The sequence below is a fragment of the Mobula birostris genome, chromosome 11, assembly GCF_030028105.1.
Source record: "Mobula birostris isolate sMobBir1 chromosome 11, sMobBir1.hap1, whole genome shotgun sequence".
In the NCBI taxonomy this organism is placed as follows: domain Eukaryota; kingdom Metazoa; phylum Chordata; class Chondrichthyes; order Myliobatiformes; family Myliobatidae; genus Mobula; species Mobula birostris.
In genome coordinates, this window is record NC_092380.1 from 1587684 (window position 1) to 1608443 (window position 20760).

At 49.5% G+C, this 20760-nt stretch overlaps 2 protein-coding genes across 2 annotated transcripts; one reads left to right on the forward strand and one right to left on the reverse strand.

The window, feature by feature from the left end:
* Positions 1-1564: 1564 nt before the first annotated feature.
* LOC140205354 (tyrosinase-like) lies at positions 1565-8771 on the forward strand. The gene is made up of 4 exons (XM_072272949.1): positions 1565-2413; positions 7058-7202; positions 7835-7976; positions 8552-8771. The coding sequence occupies exons 1-4, from the start codon at positions 1565-1567 to the stop codon at positions 8769-8771; spliced, it is 1356 nt and encodes a 451-aa protein (XP_072129050.1).
* An 8904-nt stretch (positions 8772-17675) lies between these two features.
* LOC140205355 (interferon-gamma-inducible GTPase 10-like) lies at positions 17676-18854 on the reverse strand. Its single transcript, XM_072272950.1, has one exon. The coding sequence runs from the start codon at positions 18852-18854 to the stop codon at positions 17676-17678; it is 1179 nt and encodes a 392-aa protein (XP_072129051.1).
* Positions 18855-20760: the final 1906 nt, after the last annotated feature.

Here is a 20760-nt window from a genome sequence, read left to right on the forward strand (position 1 = left end):
ATAGAGCCGCAGCTCTGTTGCTATTGTGGCAAAGTAGTCCGAAATGCCATGTCCGCCCTTGTTGACCTGCCAACAGAGACTACAAACTTTCTGAATAACTGTGCAGGCGATGCCACCAGACGGGTGGCACTGAGGGAAGTATTGTCCTTGCTTCCCTCTCCGCAGCTGTTGCAGACTCATAGCCCTCTGTTTCTCAAACAGATGGAGCGCTCCCCTTTGTTGGACGGTGCTTTTTGCTACTCTTGAACCGGACTGGCGATGCAGCCAGACCCATTGTGAGCAGTGTAGTCCGATCGCCCATCTCTGCTGTTGTTGCTAAGCCAATATTGACTACAATACCCATAATCCCTTGCCTTCCAAACAGCTGGTGCCTCTTCCTTTGTATCGGATGAGAGGCGCGGCTTGGTGAGCGACGTGGTAGAGGCTAAAAAACTCCATCGATTATCCTGGCCATTGGGACTACAAGTCCCACAATCCTCTACTCCCGAATGTACGGGGTGATTACGTTTGTGTTGGTTGGGCGAAGTGAGGCAGGTGTGGAATGGGTTGTGGGGGGCGGGGAGGAAGCAATGATTACCGAACAGTGGCTGGCATGGGCTGGTGGTCCAGCCCAGTGCCCACTGGGAGATTGCTGGGAGATTCTTGGGATCTTCTAGTGCTGCAGCCTGTTGCTTGCCCGTGCAGGGGTGCCATACCTCGGCCGTGGGGTGTCTGAGTCAGAGAGAGGGACGATGGATCAGTGAGAGATCCTTTCATTTAGAGGGAGTGTGTGTGTCTTTATTTGGAGGGGCATGTGCATGCCTTTATTTGGGGGGGGGTTGGTCATTGTGGGTGTCTTTACATGTCTTTAATGAGTTCCCATGTGCGTGAATATTTATAGGCAGGTCCCGTGTGGGTGATATGAGCGCCTGTATTTAGAGGGGAACCCCGTATTTGTGTCTGTATTTAGAGGGGTCACCGGATTCGTGTCTGTATTTAGCGGGGCTCCCGGATTCGAGTCTGTATTTAGAAAGGAACTCCGTATTTGTGTGTATTTAGAGGGCGGACCGTGGATTCTAGCTCCTCCATCTCTCTCTCTCTCTCTCTCTCTCTCTCTCTCTGTCTCTCTCTCTCTCTCTCTCTCTCTCTCTCTCTCTCTCTCTCTCTCTCGCCCTCTCTCTCCCTCCCTCCCTCCCTCTCTCTCGCCCTCTCTCTCTCCCTCTCTTTCTCCTCTCTCTCTCTCTCGCCCTGTCTCTCTCCACATCACTCACACATCCTGTCCTGGTTCGGTGCCCTATTTCACGCGTATGAACCCTCAGCCAAACCAACACCCACTCCTTTATAAACCCCTCCATCTCCTCCCTACCCTCCCGGCTGGTGACTGCCTCGCTCTCCTTCTCTCGTTCTCTCTCTCCGTCCCTCTTCCCCCTCGCTGCTTGTCCCGCCTCCACCCTCGTAGCTCCTCTCCCTCCCTCTGTCCCTCTACCCCTCTACCCCTCTACCTCTCTTTCAATCGCTCCATCCCCTCCTCTCTCCTTCCTCCTCTCTCTTTCTAGCCCCTCATCCCTCCCTCCCCGCTTCACCAATGCAGGAGTCGAACCCCCTCGCCCTCATCCTCCTCCCACTCTTCCTGCTTCTCTCCCGGCCCCCCACCCCTCTCGCCCAGTTCCCCCGTCCCTGCGCCTCGCTCTCCGCCCTGAACTCGCGTGTCTGCTGTCCCCACTGGCCAGGGGATGGGTCTCCCTGCGGGGAGCGCAGCGGCCGGGGGTCCTGCATGCCCCTCCGCCCCCCTCCTCCTTCTACACCCCACTCCGCGCTCCCCTCGCCCTGGGATTTCCGGCTGGCCTGGCCCAGCGCTTTCTTTGCCCACGTCTGTGCATGCCGCCCGCACTTCTCGGGATTCGATTGCGGAAGGTGCGCGGGAGGCTGGCGGGGTCCCTTCTGCGAGCGCTGGGCGGTCCGGGTGAGGAAGGGGGTCCATCAGCTCAGCCGGCAGCAGTGGCGGGCCCTCCTCTGGATGCTGAAAAAGGCGAAGGGCACCGTCAGCGGCCGATACGTCATGCTGGCCACCCCATCTCCCGACCCCTCCCCTCCACTTGCTTCCTCGTCCCATTTCTCATTCACCCTGTTCCCCTTCTCCCCTTCCTCCCCGTCTGACCCTTCGCTGCCAGGGGGTCTGGCCTTCCGAGACGCCACAGTCTACGACCTTATCACCTGGATGCATTACCTGGCCACCAAGCCCCTGGGTGGGAAAGCCGGTGGGGGTGTGAGGGAGGGGGCGATCTCTGGCGCTAACTTTGCCCACGGGGGTCCGGCCTTCACGCCCTGGCACCGGCGCTACCTGGCGTTCCTCGAGGAGGAGCTGAGGCTACTGTCGGGGAACGAAGAGTTCAGCTTGCCTTACTGGAACTGGACGCGGACCTCGGGTTGTGATGTCTGTCGGGGCAGCCAAATGGGGCGCAGTGACGACAGCGGCAAGATACGGGCGCCCGCCCTCCTCGCCGGCTGGAAGGTGAGAGGACGGAGAGGGTCGCGGAGGCCGGAAAGGGTGACGGAGTGCTGTGACAGAGAGGGGGAGGAATGTAGGGGAGGGAGAGGGTCATGGAGACGGGGAGGGATTGGCGCAGACGAGGAAGAAGGGCGGGGGTTGCCGATCGGGAAGGGGGTGTAGTGAAAAGGAAGAACTGATGGAGACGGAGAGGGGTAAAGGGCAAGGAGGGGTTTATCGCGGTCACATCTCACTAGCTGCCTGCGGACGAGTGCAGCTGCGAACGAGCAGAGTCACGGGATGTTAGCCCTCGGACCTACGGTCAGCAGTTGGTCAGGGACACGGTGACCTGCCAAATCCCTCAGTCCCCAACCTTGTGCAGATCCTATTTACACAACATACACAAAACAGCCGCAACCCTATCAATCAATATACGCTACCCACACCCCTCTGTCACGCCCTCCCTCCCTTACGCCCCTTCCCGTCTCCAAGAGCCCTTCCTCCCCTACACCCCTCTGAGTGTCAATGAGTCTCCCATGTGCCATCCCGTCTGTGTGATCCCGTGGGCTCGTTCCCCACTCCCATTAAACTCAACTGGACCCCTTCCCCCGCTTTCCTTAAACCCACTGCGATCGCATTTCCCGCTCCAGTTAAATCCACCGAGATTCCGTTTGCCGCTCCCTTTAAACCTATCAGGACTCCGTACCCCGCTCCCCATTAAACCGATTGGGATCCTGCTTCCCGTTCCCTTTAAACCCACCGGGGCCCATTTACCCCTCCCTTTAAACGCCGAAGCCATTCTAAATAAAGCGGGTTACAAGTGAATTGAGATAATGAACATCGGGAAGACAAACCAGGGCAGGTCCTTCAGAGCGAAGGGCAGGTCCCTGGAAAGCAGCGTTGCCTCCGTTTTTTAAACGGCTGTGAGGATCAGCCATTGTTCTGCGAAGGAAACATTTACACGGCCTGGCAAATGCGGAGGCACTTTATTACTTCTTTGTAATACGCACACTCTGATTATTTAGAACGAACATTTAAATATCAGTAGTTTTAATTTCATGTATTAATTGAAAGGTGTAATGAAATACATTACAAAAGAGCTTTCACGTTTCATAAACTTTATACTGGTCTGTCTTTATTGCAAATCCGTTGTCGATAAACAATATTCAGAGTAACTTTGGGTCGGGATGAAAGATATGTCTTAATCCTCATTAGATCGTCCAAATGGTCCACTTCTGGTCTGTGTCTGGATTTGCCATTTGATTGAATTTGTAAGACTGAATTCACGTTCGCAGCCAGCACCAGAGGCTTGAAATGTTCCAACGGTGTCAACAAGAATTGACAGTTCTTCACATTCTGCGTTTCTAAGCACGAAGTTCAACATATGAGTGAATGCCTTAATTAAACCTATCTTAACTCTCTCAGAAAGGATAACGTTGAAATCACAATATTGCCGTGGCATTTTTAGGCAGCGCTATCATCGTAGTACGTTACGTACTACTAGCTGAGTATTTTGTTGCCAGTCGTACACCATTCTCTTTCCCAATTTCAAAATTAGTTGCGTTTGCAAATCTATTATCCGAGTGATTGCACACGCTTTGAATGAATTGGTGCAAAGGGTTCAGGGATATGGTTTACATGAAAGTAGCGCCACGGTAAGATAGGGTGGTGAAGGTGCTCTTTGTCACACTGACCTTCATTAGTCAGGCCACTGAGTACAGGAATTGGGACGTTATGTTGCAGTTGATAACATGTTGTACAGGTCGCACTCAGCTGTTGTTCAGTTTTGGTCGCCCTGCGACAGAATAGCTGCCATTAATCTGGAAGTGTCATGGTCCGGTCCATGAAATCCGCATTCCGGTTCACGGTCCGGTCCTTCGATCTGTATTCCAGGATTTCCGGTTTTCCATTGTTCTGCTGGGTGCTCTAATTAAGGCACATGATTCTCGTTTGGGCAGACACATAAATACCTCCGGAGACCAGGGCTTGGCTGCTGGATTGTTCACGTCCATATCCCCTGTCTGAATCCCTTCTCGGACCCTTCCTCCTGAAGCCTTGCCCTGCAACTAGTGTCTGAAACCTAGCCTCGCCTGAAGCCTCGCCTCGCCTGTAACCCTCGCCTGTACCGTTGTAAAGTTCAACCGCTGGAGCAAGATAAGGAACTGTCTATCGTTGTTTTGAACTGTCTCTGTGTCCACGCCTTCACTAGGTAGGTCCGGCCGTTTGCCGCTACCTTGAGTTGGGAACTGTCTCTGTGTCCACGCCGTTTCTAGGTAGGTCCAATCGTTTGCTGCTACCTTGAGTTGGGAACTATCTCTGTGTCCACGCCGTTGCTAGGTAGGTCCGGGTGTTTACCGCTACCTTGTGTTGTACCGTCTCCTTGTGCCTTCGCCTTCGCTGGGTAGTTCCGGCCATTTGCCGCTACCTTGAGTGGAGATCTGTCTCTCAATGTTCAGTGTATGAGTCCCGGCCCTACGTCCTGTTTCCAAGGAGGGGTCCCGGCTCTGTGTTCCATGTTCCTGTCTCTCAAGGTTACGAAAGCTCTGCATTCCTGTCTCCCTCGACCAAGTCAAGACTTCGTGTTCTCGTCCTGTCCATGTGCCTCGCCCAGCCCGGTGCAGTAGTTCCCTCGAACTGTCCAGGAGTCTCTCGTCCTGTCCAAGTCAAGGCTTTGTGTTCTCGTCCTGACCATGTGCCTCGACCTGTGCTGGAGTTCCACATCCTGTTCTGTAGCCATGTCCTGTCCTTGCCAAGATCCTAGTCACGAGTCCTAGCCTAGACCCAGGTTCTGAGTCCCAACCAAGACCCGGCTTCTGGGTCCTTGTCCCGGCTCTGGTTCTGGAGTTCTGTGTCACCAGTCCAGGCTCTTTGTTCCTAGATCCTTGTCCAGGTTCCGTGTTTCTTGTCCATGTCCTAGTCCAGGCTCTGAATCCTTGTCTCGTCCAGGGCCTGTGTCAATGTCCAGCGTCATTTCTTCCCCTCTTCCCTTGCTGCCTTGTCACGCCTAGTCCTGTTCCTAGTACTTCAGTGTCTGAGTCTTGCATTTGGGTCCATACCAACGCCCCCCATTGACAGGAAAATGGTAGAGGAGATTTATGAGGATGTTGCCAGGACTCGATGGACTGAGTTACAGAGAGTTTGGCAAAGTTCAGACTTTATGACCTTAAAGATGTGTATAAAATCATGAGGGGCACAGACAGGATGAATGCGCACAGTCTTTTTCTATCAATAACCAGAGGACACGGGTTTAAGGTGAGAGGAGAATGTTTAATAAGGACCTGAGGGACACATTTGTACCCAGAGGGTGCTCTGTATATGGAACGTGCTATCAAAGTTCGAAGTTAATTTTATTATCAAAGTACATATATGTCACCATATACCATCCCGAGATTCATTTTCTTGTGGGCATACTCAATAAATCTATAGAATAACAACCATAATAGAATCAATGAAAGACCGGCCATCTAGGGCATTCAAAGTGCAGAAGACTATAAACTGTGCAATTACAAAAAGAGTAATATTAATTATAATAAAGAGATAAGCAATAAATATTGAGAACATGGGATAAGAGTCCTTGAAAGTGAGTCGATTGGTTGTGAAAACATTTCAATAAAGGAGCAAGCAAGTTGAGTGAAGTATTCAATTTTGTTCAAGAGCCTGATGGTTGAGGGGTAGTAACTGTTCCCGGTGTGAGTCCTGAGGCTTCTGTACCTTCTTCCTGTAGATGCGCTCAGTGGTTGGGAGGCCAGATGAAGTGGTTGAGACAGGTACATTCACATTTAACTCGGACAGGTACGTGGATAGGAAAGTATGGACCAAATGCCGAGGATGTTTCCTGGCATAATTTACATGTTACTATTTAATTATTTATGGTTTTATATTGCTATATTTATACTCTATTCTTGGTTGGTGCAACTGTAACGAAACCCAATTTCCCTCGAGATCAATAAAGTATGACTATGACTGTGACTATGATGTGAGCAAATAGGGGACAACAGGAGTACGCCTTATTTCTCAATTCCCCCGGCATATCCGATTAACAGTAACTTTGTTCTCCACTCAACCCCTCTTCCATATCCTTGCTCACTGTATCCCCTTGCTCACACCTCTCCCCTCCCTCCTCCTTCCTCCCCTCCCTCCTCCTTCCTCCCCTCCCTCCTCCTTCCTCCCCTCCCTCCTCCTTCCTCCCCTCCCTCCTCCTTCCTCCCCTCCCTCCTCCTTCCTCCCCTCCCTCCTCCTTCCTCCCCTTCCTTCTCCTTCCTCCCCTTCCTTCTCCTTCCTCCCCTTCCTTCTCATCCTCCCCCTCTCCATCACCTCCTCTGTCATTCACTCCACTCTCTTCCCCTTTCCTTCCACTCTCCCTCACCCTCCCACTTGTTCCCTCCCTCCTCACCTTTTATCTCTTTCCCTCCATATCACTCACACCCTTTCATTCGCCCCACCTCTCCATCAACCTCCCAACCCCTCCATCTCACATTTCCACACCCTCTCTCTCCCACTCCTCTCCCCCTACAGACGGTGTGCACCTACGACGGAGACACAGAGGCATCCATGGACAGCATCTGCCTCCAGCCCACTCGACAAACCCAGCTGCTGAGGCGCCGGCCAGGGGCTGACCCGCGAGCCCCGCGTCTGCCCACCGCCCGCGATGTGTCCAACGCCCTGAGTCTACAGAACTACGATGGCTATCCCTACAACCAGTTCGCCATCTCCAGCTTCCGCAACGTGCTAGAAGGTGCAGAGAGCCATTACCCTGCACACGGTCTGACACAGAGTGAATGTCCCTCCACACCGTCCCATCACACACTCCCGGGGTCAGACACAGTGAGTCTCCCTCCACACCGTCCCATCACACACTCCCAGGGTCAGACACAGAGTGAGTCTCCCTCCACACCGTCCCATCACACACTCCCGGGGTCAGACACAGAGTGAATCTCCCTCCACACCGTCCAATCACACTCTCCCGGTGTCGGACACAGAGTGAATCTCCCTCCACACCGTCCCATCACACACTCCCGGGGTCAGACACAGAGTGAAACTCCCTCCACACTGTCCCATCACACACTCCTGGGGTCAGACACACAGTGAAACTCCCTCTGCACCGTCCCATCACAAACTCCCGGGGTTAGACACAGAGTAAAATTCCCTCCACTCCATCCCATCACAAGGGTTTGACACAGAGTGAAGCTCCCTCCACACCGTCCTATCACACAATCCCGGGGTCAGACACAGAGTGAGTCTCCCTCCACATCGTCCCATCACACACTCCCGGGGTCAGACACAGTGAATCTCCCTCTGCACCTTCCCATAACACGCTTACAGGATCTTTGTATTGCCAACGACTCTCAGATCTCTCTCACCTTTCAGGATACCAGAAACCCAGCCGTTCTGGGTCCAGGGGTCGCACTTTGCACAACCTAGTTCACATCTATCTCAACGGCACGATCTCCAAGGTGGCCGCGGCCTCAAACGACCCCATCTTCCTTCTCCACCATGCCTTCATTGACAAGTAAGATGCCATTGCATGTGCCAGTGACCGCAGCAGTTGCTAGCGTTACCTTCCCTACCCAGTAGACTACTCACGGGATCCCGAGGAAGCGCGATGGAAAGGAGCGGTTCGGATAGAACTCAGAGGCATGAGGAGGAGGGAGACAGGTGACTCACGAGGGGGGAGGTAGAGGAGGCGGGTAGATCACAGTAGGGACGTAAAGGGAGATCAGTGTTTCACGGGAGGGCCATGGAGGAGCGGGTGGGTGGCGGGCGGACGAGGAGGAAGATGGGTGGATCACGGGGGCAACAAGGAGGCAGGAGAAGGGTGGATCACGGGGGAACGAGGAGGAGGGAGACAGGTGGATCATGGGGGGATGAGGAGGAGTGATGATGGTTGAGCATCGGGGGTGGACGAGGAGACAGAATGGTGAATCACGGGGGCAAAGAGGAGGAGGGAGACGAATGGATCACGAGGGTCGAGGAGGAGGGAAATGGGTGGATTGCTAGGAGGAGGAGTTGGGATACGGTGGATCTCAGGGATTGACAAGGAGACAAAAACCTTTCCTCCCTGATCGCTGTTTCCTCTGCCCCAAGGATCTGGGAAGATTGGCTACGGGCACACCCCGATCGCTTCCACATGTACCCGCTGCATAGCCTGGTGCCCGAGGGCCACCGATGGGATTCCTATATGGTCCCATACCTACCGCCCGTCCGGAACATCGACTACTACAAACCCTCTGTGCACCACGGTTACACCTACGCCAATTCGGCCTACGAGGAGCAGGACGTGGCCGCCAAGCCGCCGGTTCTCTAATGAATCCACGTGACGGACACTGGGTGTCGGAGTTACACTGGCGGTGAACAAATGCGCGTGCGTCAGGATGCCAGGCCATGGGGGAGGGGTGTGTGGGGGGTCGGGGGTGTGGGGGAGTGTGGCGTAAAGCAGAGAAACACGCCCTTCCGCCTACCATCTTGTGTTCAACTAATCAAGCCGGTCATTAGGAACACTCAACTCAACACATCCCAAACAAACACACATAAAAGTTGCTGGTGACGCAGCAGCCCGAAACGTCGACTGTACCTCTTCCCAAAGATGCTGCCTGGCCTGCTGCATTCACCAGCAACTTTGATGTGTGTTGCTTGAAATCCCAGCATCTGCAGATTTCCTCGTGCCAACCCATCCCATTCGCTTACACATTGTCTCGATCCCTCCACTGTATACACCCGTGTTTTGGACTAACAGCCTCTTTCAGATCGGCCTGCAGCACCCCTTCGGCAGCACATTCCACCCGCTGCTCTCCGTGTAGAAGAAAACTTGCCCCGCACATCTCTTTTGAACTTACCCCTCTCATCTGAAAGAGCAGCACTCTAGTGTTTGCACCCTGGGGAAAATGTCACCAGCTGTCTGCTCTGTCTATACACCCTCTAATTCACCTGGTGAACCTCTTTGGCATCTTCTCAATCCCGTCCCCTCCCCTACACACACACACACACACACACACACACACACACACACACACACACACTCTTTCTGTAGTGGACGACCAGAAATTAATGCAATACCCCCGGTGCAGCCCGACAAGTGTTTCAGATTTGCAACGTAACCGCTGCGCACCAGCGGAGGGAGGCAAACACGCTGTACAGCTTATTTGCTACTTCTTACAAATGGTAAATCGTTTTATTACTGTCACACGTGACGAGATAGATAGAAATACTTTGTGTTGCATGCCATCCACACGGGTCAGATCATTGCACGGAGCATTGAGGTACTACAAGGTTAAACAATACTGGAATGTAGAATGTAACTGTTCCACTTGCACTGCAGGTAACAATGAGGTCCACCTTACCATACAAGAGCTCCATTCATTCATCTTATAACTGCAGGGTAGGAGCTGTCCTTCAGTTGGAGGGACGTGCTTTCGGGTATATTCTGCCTAACAGTGGTAGGGGAGAAAAGAGGGTGTCCGGGGTAGGTTTGAACTTTGATTAAGCTGGTGCTTTACCAAAGCATCAAGAAGTATAGGCAGTCCAAAAGGAGAGGCCGTTTCCTGTGACGCGCTGTGTGCACAACTCCCCACAACACCTCACATTCCCTACGATCAGCCTCCAACCTGACGGCAGGAACATCGCCGTCTCTTCCCCCTCCACTTCTCTCCTTTCCTTCATTTCTCTTCTCACTCCTGCGCTACACCTCAGCTGTCAACCTCCTCCCTCTGGTCTCCCTCCTCCATAGAGGCTGCCTGATTTACTGGGTTTCTCCAGCATTTTATGTATGTTTCTCAGGCTGTCTGACACCTGCAGAATCTCGTGTGTCTTTGAGGTTTCATGAATGACCGTGGGGGTGGAGTGGTGCTGTGGGCGGGCAATTCAACAAAATACAGACACCGCCACAAGGACCCACTTTAAATAGAGAAATATCACCAGCGAGACCCTGCAAATACCCACACACTCCACGGGATCCTCTAAACACACACACACATATACACACACACACACACTTACACACACTTACACTCACACACACACTTACACTCACACACACACTTACACTCACACACACAACACACACACACACAACACACTCACACACAAACACACACACATACAAACACAAACACAACACACACACACACAACACACTCACATTCGCACACACACACAACACACTCACATTCGCACACACACACTCACACACACAACATACTCACACTCACACAACACACACACTCACACACACACTCACAGAACACACACACACATACACACACACTTACACTCACACACACAACGCATACACACACACACTCACATTCACACACACACAACACACACATTCGCACACTCACACTCACACACACAACATACTCACACTCACATTCACACAACACACACACTCACACACACAACACACTCACACTCACACAACACACACACTCACACACAAAACACACTCACACTCACACAACACATACAAACACACACAGAACACACTCACACTCACACTCACACACAGCACTCACACACAAACAAACACACACACACCACGGAGCCCTCCGTAAATATTGGCATTCTTTCCGCGACTCCTTGTAAATTCCGACACGCTGGAATACACCCCAAACACAGGACCCTGGTTAATAAAGACAGGTACACGGTGACTTCCTCTAAATAAAGACACGCATGCGGTGACTCCCTTATCACTCTCACACGGATCCCGCCTCCAGATACAGACCGTCACACACCGCCCACCTCTAGATACAAACATGCAGACGGGGGGGCCTCCTGTAAGTAAAGACACAGAGGTGGGGACACCAGCTAGATAAAAACTTGCAAAGGAGACCCCTCTACATACTGACACAACGCAGGAGACCCCATGTAACCACTGACATATTTCCTGGAACACGCTGCAGATACTGACACACACCCTGGGACTGCCCGGTCACTCCTGTAAGATAATGATAGACTCCATGGTGACCTCTGTAAATACTAATATACCGCCCAGGTGCATGTTAGCACACATCAAATGCTCCATTTGTGCCACAATGTACACCCACCAACATGCCGTTCTACATCGTCTTTCGTGCGGGTAGCCCTGACACACTTCGAAAAACAAGGGCACGTTGATCAGACTGCTGCTCCTGGAGTTCGGTTCGGCATTGAACACGATTGTCCTACAGACTCTGGTCAACAAAGTCCTACTCCCCGGTCTAAATGTACCACTTGGACTTCCTAACGCTTCAGATAGTCAGGATGCACAACAGCTTCTCCCTCCCCATCATCCTCAACACGGGTGCCCCCCCCCCGCCCCCGGGGCTGTGTGCTGGGCCCATTGCCGTACACTTCGCTCACACATGACCGAGCAGACTAATTCCCGAATAATCACATTGGCAAGTTCGCCGATGACACAATAGCGGCGAGGTTCATCACCAACAGCAATGAAACTGCCTGCCGAAAGGGGGTGGAAGAGTTGGAGGCCTAGAGCCAGGCGTCGGATGGTCCCTCACTCTCCCTCTGCGCGGTCGGGGATGGTGCCGGAGCCCTAGGACGTGGGCAATGTGTAATCGATGCACTTTGTGGATTGGGCTCTGTAGTTGACGTTATGATGTGTTTCTGGTTTTTGGGCCCTCCTGTTTCGTTGCTAACTTGGATGATATTCGATCGGGGCGGCCTGCAGTTAACGAACACTGAGCTGAGCTGAATTATTCCTGGACTCTTTCGACTTTGTGTTTTTCGCTCGTTTTCTTTTGTTACCGTTTGCACGATTCGTTTTTTTTTGCGCGTGGTGGTGGGGGATGTTTCTGTTTGAAAGGATTCATTGGTTTTCTTTGTTAAGTGACTGTCTGTGGGGAAGACGAATCTCAGGGTTGTCTACTGCGTGCATAATTTGGTAATAAATGCACTTTGAACTATAAAATAAATCTCTTCCTTGATGTCTGCAAGACAACGGAGACGGTTATAGATTTCAGGAGAACTCGCATCACTCACACCGGCCTTTAGATCGGCGGCACAGTCGTGGAAACTACAAGCAGTTTGAAACCCCTGGGACTGCACATCTCACAACCGCTCGTCGTCCCAGAGCACATCCTACACAGTCAGGACTGCTCACCAACGCCTCCAGTTTCCGAGGAGGCTGAGGAGAAACCGAAGAATTCATCGTGGACTTCAGAAAGGGTAAGCCGAGGCAGTCCTCACCAAGGGATTAGAAGTAGAAAGGGTGAGCGGTTTCAAGTTTTGGCAATCAATATCTCTGAGGCTCTATCCTGGGCCCAGCATATCGATACCGTTACAAAGAAGGCACGACAGCGGCTGTATTTCATTTGGAGTTAAGGGGAGGGGGCACTGCACAGAAATAAGCTGGAGAAAGTTGCGAACTCAATCAGCTCCCACATGGGCATTAGACTTCCAAGCATCCCGTACACCTTCAAGGAACGATGCCTCAAAAAGGCGGCGTCCGTCACTGAGGTCTCTGTCATCCAGGACATGCCCTGTTCTCACTGGTACCATCAGAGACAGGCAGATTTAGGAATAGCTTCTTCCCCTCTGCCATCAGATTTCTGAATCGTCATCGAGCTCTTGAACACTACCTCACCCCACTTGGAAGTTTTCATGTTTTATTGTTTTACAACATTGAATCGCAGTGGATGTAATTTGGCTTCTTTGACGCTGATTAACAGAAACAGATTCATGTCAAAGTGAAAACAGATCTCCACAAATATATATCTCACTGTAATTTGCAGGTTTTATTATCATGAATTGCAACAAATTTCATGACGTATGCCCCTGATATTTCACCTGAATCTGACTGAAAGCTGGACTATGCAGATCCATACTTACGTCATTCTACACATGCGCAGTAGACAGCTTCCCGACGAGCGGCATCGCCGGTCGGTACGGGAACGGTACTGTGACGGAGAGGAAGGCTCTACACTAGGTAGTTGAAACTGCCCAACGCATCACCGGCACCGGCCTACGCACTGTTAAGAGCATATATACTGAAAGGTGCCGGAAAAGAGCCAGCAACATCATGAAGTATTCTATACACATGGCCCGTGGACTGTTTGTCCCACTCCCATCTGGGAAGAGGTTACATAGAAACATAGAAAACCTACAGCACAATACAGGCCCTTCGGCCCTCAAAGCTGTGCCGAACATGCCTCTACCTTAGAAATCACTAGGGTTACCTATAGCCCTCTATTTTTCGAAGCTCCATGTACCTATCCAAAAGTCTCTTAAAAGACGCTATTGTATTCGCCTCCAGCACCGTTGCCGGCAGCCCATTCCACGCACTCACCACTCTCTGAGTAAAAAACTTACCCCTGACATCTCCTCTGTACCTACTCCCAAGCACCTTAAACCTGTGCCCTCTGGTGGCAGCCATTTCAGCCCTGGGAAAAAGCCTCTGACTATCCACACGATCAATGCCTCTCATCATCTTATACACCTCTATCAGGTCACCTCTCATCTTCCAAGAGAAAAGACCGAGTTCACTCAACCTGTTTTCATAAGGCATGCTCTCCAATCCAGGCAACATCCGTGTAAATCTCCTCTGCATCCTTTCTATGGTTTCCACATCCTTCCTGTAGTGAGGCGACCAGAACTAAGCACAGTACTCCAAGTGGGGTCTGCCCAGGGTCTTACTTAGCTGCAACATTACTTCTCGGCTCCTAAACTTAATCGCACGATTGATGAATGCCAATGCACCGTATGCTTTCTTGATACAGAGTTTTGTCTCACTCCCTTCGCTTAGCTCCATACTCCACTTTATAGTTCTATTACAGAAGGCTAAGTAAAAAACGTGAAAACCGGAAATAAGCTTGAACTGACCAGAGCCTATCGATCGATTAAGTTGGCGTGCTGTTGATATTCCTGGGTATTAGTATACAGTTCAAACTGAAGCTGGAATCCATCAATAGCTGCAATATTGTGTTCATTTATGTGCACCTAACCTTAGAAAATGTGAAAGACTTGAGCAAAACAGCAATAGCTGGAATGTTTCCACTTGCTCGCATGAAGTTAAACTGCTAAAGGACGACGCCTTTACATACAGTAATAGAATATAATTACGAGAGAAAGCGTGCGGTTGGGAGGAGTTACGTTGCTATTGAAACATGTCAGGAGGCTCGTGATGGCGCAATGCTCCTGTTTATGGCCGTTTTCATGAAACCGGTTTACACTCAAATCTATATAGAGTTGTGCGTATAAACAGGTTTCATGAAAAATGCGGATATATATATATACTGATTTTCGAGGAAGATTTAGGTGAGTGGGAGATTATTGAACAAAATAAATAGATTTACACGCAGTTGCTATTCAGACTTTGTTGAACGGAAGCACGGAATTATTGGAGCCTAATCAATGCCATTGCGTCATTTGGAACATCCTGACACGCTTAGGCGATACGTACGGACCTACAATCATTGTTTTAAACAAGTGCAATTATCTTAAGAATTTTTATTTTAATATAAAATGTGTGCATCTATTATACTTCCTTCACGATGTCCATGCCATTTATACTCGACTGTTAGATGCTCTGTTTATTTCTCTTCCGTTTATTATTACACAAATGTTTTGTTAAGAAGATGCTGGAGTCAATTATAAAGGATGAAATAGCGGCATATTTGGATAGCAGTAGCAGGATAGGTCCGAGTCAGCATAGATTTACGAAGGGGAAATCATGCTTGACTAATCTTCTGGAATTTTTGGGGGACATTAGTATGAAATGGACAAGGGAAAGCCAGGTGTACCTGGGCTTTCAGAAAGCCTTTGATAAGCTCCCCCATAGGAGATTAGTGGGCAAAATTAGAGCACATGGTATTGGGGGCAGAGTACTGTCGTGATAGAAAATTGGTTGGCAGACAGGAAACAAAGAGTAGGGATTAACGGGTCCCTTTCAGAATGGCAGGCAGTGACTAGTGGGGTACCACAAGGCTCGGTGCTGGGACCGCAGCTATTTACAATATACATTAATGATTTAGATGAAGGGATTAAAAGTAACATTAGCAAATTTGCAGGTGGCACAAAGCTGGGTGACAGTGTAAAATGTGAGGAGGATGTTATGAGAATGCAGGGTGACTTGGACAGGTTGGGTGAGTGGGCAGATGCATGGCAGATGCAGTTTAACGTGGATAAATGTGAGGTTATCCACTTTGGTGGCAGGAACAGGAAGGCAGATTGCTATCGGAATGGTGTCAGGTTAGGAAAAGGGGAAGTACAATGAGATCTGGGTGTCGTTGGTCATCAGTCACTGAAAGTAAGCATGCAGGTACAGCAGGCAGTGAAGAAAGCTAATGGCATGCTGGCCTTCATAACAAGGGGAATTGAGTATAGGAGCAAAGAGGTCCTTCTGCATTTGTACAGGGCCCTGGTGAGACCACACCTGGAGAATTGTGTGCATTTTTGGTCTCCAAATTTGAGGAAGGGCATTCTTACTATGGAGGGAGTGCAGCGCAGATTCACTGGGTTAATTCCAGGGATGGCGGGATTGTCATATGTTGAAAGATTGGAGAGACTGGGCTTGTATACACTGGAATTTAGAAGGGTGAGGGGGATCTGATTGAAATATATAAGATTATAAAGGGATTGGACTCGCTACAGGCAGGAAACATGTTCCCGATGTTGGGGGAGTCCTTAACCAGTGGCCACAGTTTAAGAATAAGGAGTAGGCCATTTAGAACGGAGTTCAGGAAAAACTTTTTCACACAGAGGGTTGTGGTTCTGTGGAATGCTCTGCCTCAGAAGGCAGTGGAGGCCAATTCTCTGGATTCTTTCAAGAAAGAGTTAGATAGAGCTTTTAAAGAAAGCGGAGTGAAGGGATATGGGGAGAAGGCAGGAAAAGGGTACTGATTGTGGATGATCAGCCATGATCACAGTGAATGGGGGTGCTGGCTCGAAGGGCCGAATGGCCTACTCTTGCACCTATTGTCCTTTGTCTATTGTGAGTGTGTGTATATATATGTGCGTCCGTGGATGTGAGTGTGTGCGTGTGTTTATGTGTGTGTGAGAGTACGTATGAGTGTGTGTGTGCGTATGTGTGAGAGTATGTATAAGTGTTTGTGTGAGAGAGAGAGTCTGTGTGTGTGAGAGAGACTATGTGTGAGTGTGTGTGCGCGCGTGTGTTTATGTATGTGTAAGAGTATGTATGTGTGTGTGCGTGTGCGCGCGTGCGTATATACGTGTGTGTGAGAATATATGAATGAGTGTGTGTGAGAGAGAGTGTGTGTATGTGCGTGCGTGTGAGAGAGTGTGTGTGAGTAGGTATGAGTGTGTGTGTGTGATTGAGAGAGAGTGTGCGTGCGTGCGTGTCCGTCGGTGAGAGAGAGAGAGTATGCGTGTGTGTGTGAGAGTATGTATGAGTGTGTGTGTGTGAGAGAGAGAATATGTTTGTGAGTGTGCGTGTGTCTGTGAGAGTATGTATGAGTGCGTGTGTGTATGTGTGCGTGTTTTTGTGTGAGAGTCTGTGCGTGTGTGTGCATGTGGCTGTGTGTATGTTTCTCTATGTATTTGCCTATGTGCGAGTTTGTGTCCACACTGGATATGTTCTGAGAACAGTTGGACATTCGGGCACATTTAAGAGAGTATGGCCCATGATGAAGGGCCTCGACCCGAAACGTAGGATGTTTACTCCTCTTTTAATGTGTTATCTGACCCGTAGTCTTCCAGTATTTGTGCATGTTTGTCAAGATTTCCAGCATGAGCAGTATATCCTGATTATATGCGAGTGTATGTGTGTCTACATGGCGTTACCTTTTACATGTCTGTGTGAATATCAAAGATTTAATATTCAAAGATTCAAAGTACGTTTATTATCAAAATATGCATGCAGTATACGACCCTGAGATTCGTCTTCCCACTGGCAGCCAGGAAACAAAGAGAAGCCAGGGAACCCGTTCAAAGAAATAAAAACTTCTAACCCTTTCCCCCTTGCGCAATAAAAACCCCAAATCGCACAAGTAGCAACGAAAAAGAAAATCGAGAGAAACATGGGATAGAAAGCATGAAATCAAAAGGCGTATTTCAGTTCAGCTCAGAGTTCATTATCCGCAAGCGGGCTCGATTTAAAGTCATCTAAATTAGCAAGAAAAATAGGAGAGACTAGAAACCAGACCACAAAATAAACATAAATCATCTACACATTTTAATCGAATTAACATCTGAATGAGACATTTAGCGTGAAGATTTCCACCGTTTGTACAACTGTCTGCTGGATGTGTCTTCGCCGTTCTCAATCGTCTAGCATTAAAACCTTCTTAATTATTCTCTTGCTGTCCTCCGCGAGTTTCCGCACAGTGTCCCCTAAAAAACCATTGATTGTGCTGTAAGCTCGCTTGGCCGATATGCCCTGGCCTATCAGAGGTACAAATTCCAGAATGGTTCCCTGCACTATCTCCTCACCTGCCATCTGCAGGAGTTCCTGGGAGATTCTGCTGACGGTAATTTCTTGCGAAAAGGCGGACTGCAGCTCAGCCTTCAGATACTCGAACTCCTCCCCAACCATTGACGCCAATGTCACGAGAACACTGGGATCTAAACCAAAGGAGGAACGGTAAGAGGAAATGTTGTAAAGTAACAAGGGGATGTCACAAACAAAAGAAGCTCCTGGAATTGACATGACCCTAGATGAAGCCGCCGCAGCAGCAATTTTCCAAGTTTCAGCTAACAAGCCGTCTTTCTTCTTATCGATTAGTGATGTTAGTAATGATATTTGCTTGTCCAGAACATGCGAACGGATAGTCTTCTTCAAGGCAGGCAATTCTTCTTTTAGCGTCCGCTGAAGTTCTTCGAAGTCAAACTTGTCTCGGTGCAAGCTGGAGATCAGAAATATTTGAGTAGGTTCCAACCCCTCCTTCTTCGAGCGCTCAACAAAAGTATTTCTGAGGTGTTCCAGAGCTTTCGTCTCATCGTACTGGCTTTCTTCTCGTTGTTTTTCAGACTCCAGGTAAGAATCTAATTTATTACGCACGAAGTAACATTTCTTCTTCTTCTCCCGAATTTTCTTGGTCAGTTGCCATGCGGTTTCCTCAAACTCAGCACCACCGAGAACAATGAAGAAATGATACTTGTCAAATGTTAGACTGTTGAGGTAGGCATCGGCGTCGGATTTCACTGTCTGTGTCCCAGGGACGTCCCAGATGCTGACTTTATCGTCGCTGGAGAACTGGTATTGCACTGGCTCCATCTGCGGTTCCTTACCAGCCGTTAATGCCGAATGTCCCTTGATGCCCGACGCGCCCAAAAGACTGACGAAAGATGATTTCCCACCGCCGGATTCTCCAATCACAGCAATGTTCAGCGTCGTACTCTCCACATTTTCGAGAACTGCTTTCGCCCGTTGAACGACCGCAACCAATCCGCCCTTCATGAAGAGAGATTGCAATTCGCTTTCGATGGAAGCAGCAGCCATTCTAGGATTTCTAACTGGAGAAAGAATAGGAAGACATATATGTTCAACTCTGAATTGGCACTGTCTTATCCTACTCAACTACTGTTTGTTAGGATGCATTAAACAGCTTGTCGCCATCCACTGTATTTCATTATCCCACGCTCCGAAGGAAAAAAAATACTTGGATACACATTGGGTTTCATTCAGGTGCTGGCATTACGGTGCTTTACAAACAGGGCAGAGCCCCAGCTATGCCTCTGGCAAAACATCCCCTCAACGTGCCGAAAGTAAGTATTACAGTGGGTTATGCACAGTCTCCTGTCATTCTCTATTTTGTACAAGGCATGTCCGTGACAGAGCCTTATCGTAACTCTTTCTTCCCATTTCGCTCTAGACAGCGCACACTGATAAGCACGCATAAAGCGTATGTAAGCGTTCGGCATAGGACAGCCTCGACATGGACTGACAACTGCCAGCTGGACCGTGTCCTCCGACAGCACAGGCGGGTACTACCCCTGGCCTGCATTGTTACATAATCTGTACCCTGAAGTTACTTAACTCAGATTTTAAAAATTAAAATGTAAAATTTATGGACAGCGCCAATTGCAAGTGTTCTTCAAACGCCGAGCTGAATCTGAGATCTTTTCCCTTGCGTGGCCCAAACAACATCGAAAACAAACCACCAAATGCTTAAAACCCGACGGCATGCATTTAAGGTGAGAGGGGCAATTTCAAAGGCGACGTCGGGGCAAGCCTCTTACATAGAGACTGGTGGGTGCTTGGAACGCGCTGCCTGGGGCGGTAGAGGCAGATACGTTAGAGAATTTTAAGAGACGTTTAGATAGGCCCATTAAAGTGAAGAAAATTTAAAAATAATGACATTGTATTGGCAGAGGGAATTAGTTTGGTTGGCCATTTGATGACTACTTTAATTGGCTCGGCATAATATTGTGGGCCGAAGGGCCTGTGCCCGTGTTGTACTCTTCCGTTCTGGATGTTCCAACACAAGCCCACCTCAGTTGCCAATAAGCTCACGATCATGCTTTCTTTAACTACATCTTCATTATGCGAACATCTTACACAACTTGTATGCCTTTTGTCACGAAAGAGAGACGGTACGAATTGATAGAATCATCCTTGAAAATAATACTTGTGTTATTACTAGAATATTCCAAAGAGGAAGTTTATGAGGGGAATGCAGTTCAGTTAGCAACGCAACTTCTAGAAAAGTGTTTACAAAAACAGAGGGAATGTCAGAGAATGTCAAGCAGCCACCATTGAAACATTGGAGTCGGACTGACCGTGGATAAAGTATGGTCCTCATGGTTGAGAAAGCTATGGGTGACAGTGGACATTTCTATAATTGACTGGAGGTTTGGACAACTGCTGATTTCACAATGTCCCGTTGAAGTTAAGCGCTAATGTCCGGTGCGCCACAGTTCAATTCCAGCGTAAGCAAGGTCGTGGGTCCCTTCCATGTGCGCACTGGTCATCTTCGAGTGCGTCGTTTTCCAAAGACATATCGGTTAGTAGGTTAATGGGTTATTCTAAATTGTCCTGTGATTATGCTGGGGTTAAAATGTGGGTTGCTGAGCGGCGCGGCTCGTTAGGCAAGGAGAGCCCATTCGGCGCCATATGTCCAAAGAGAAATGAAATTAAAATAAAATAAATAAACGTGTTGGGTTATTAGGCAGCGCCGAACTTCGATACGCCCGGTATAATCAAACGGCAGCCAGCTGGATCATGTCCTTCTGCAGCACACGATGTTGTGTCTGCCCTGCATGTGCATCCTGCAATTCACCTGTCTCTGACTGAGAGTGGTTCAAACAGGTAACCCTGAACTTCTCTTACATAAGGAGGTCATGCAGGACTTGGCCGCGTGGCTTCCTCGTGCGAGGAAATACCTGAAGGAGTCGACACTAACGTG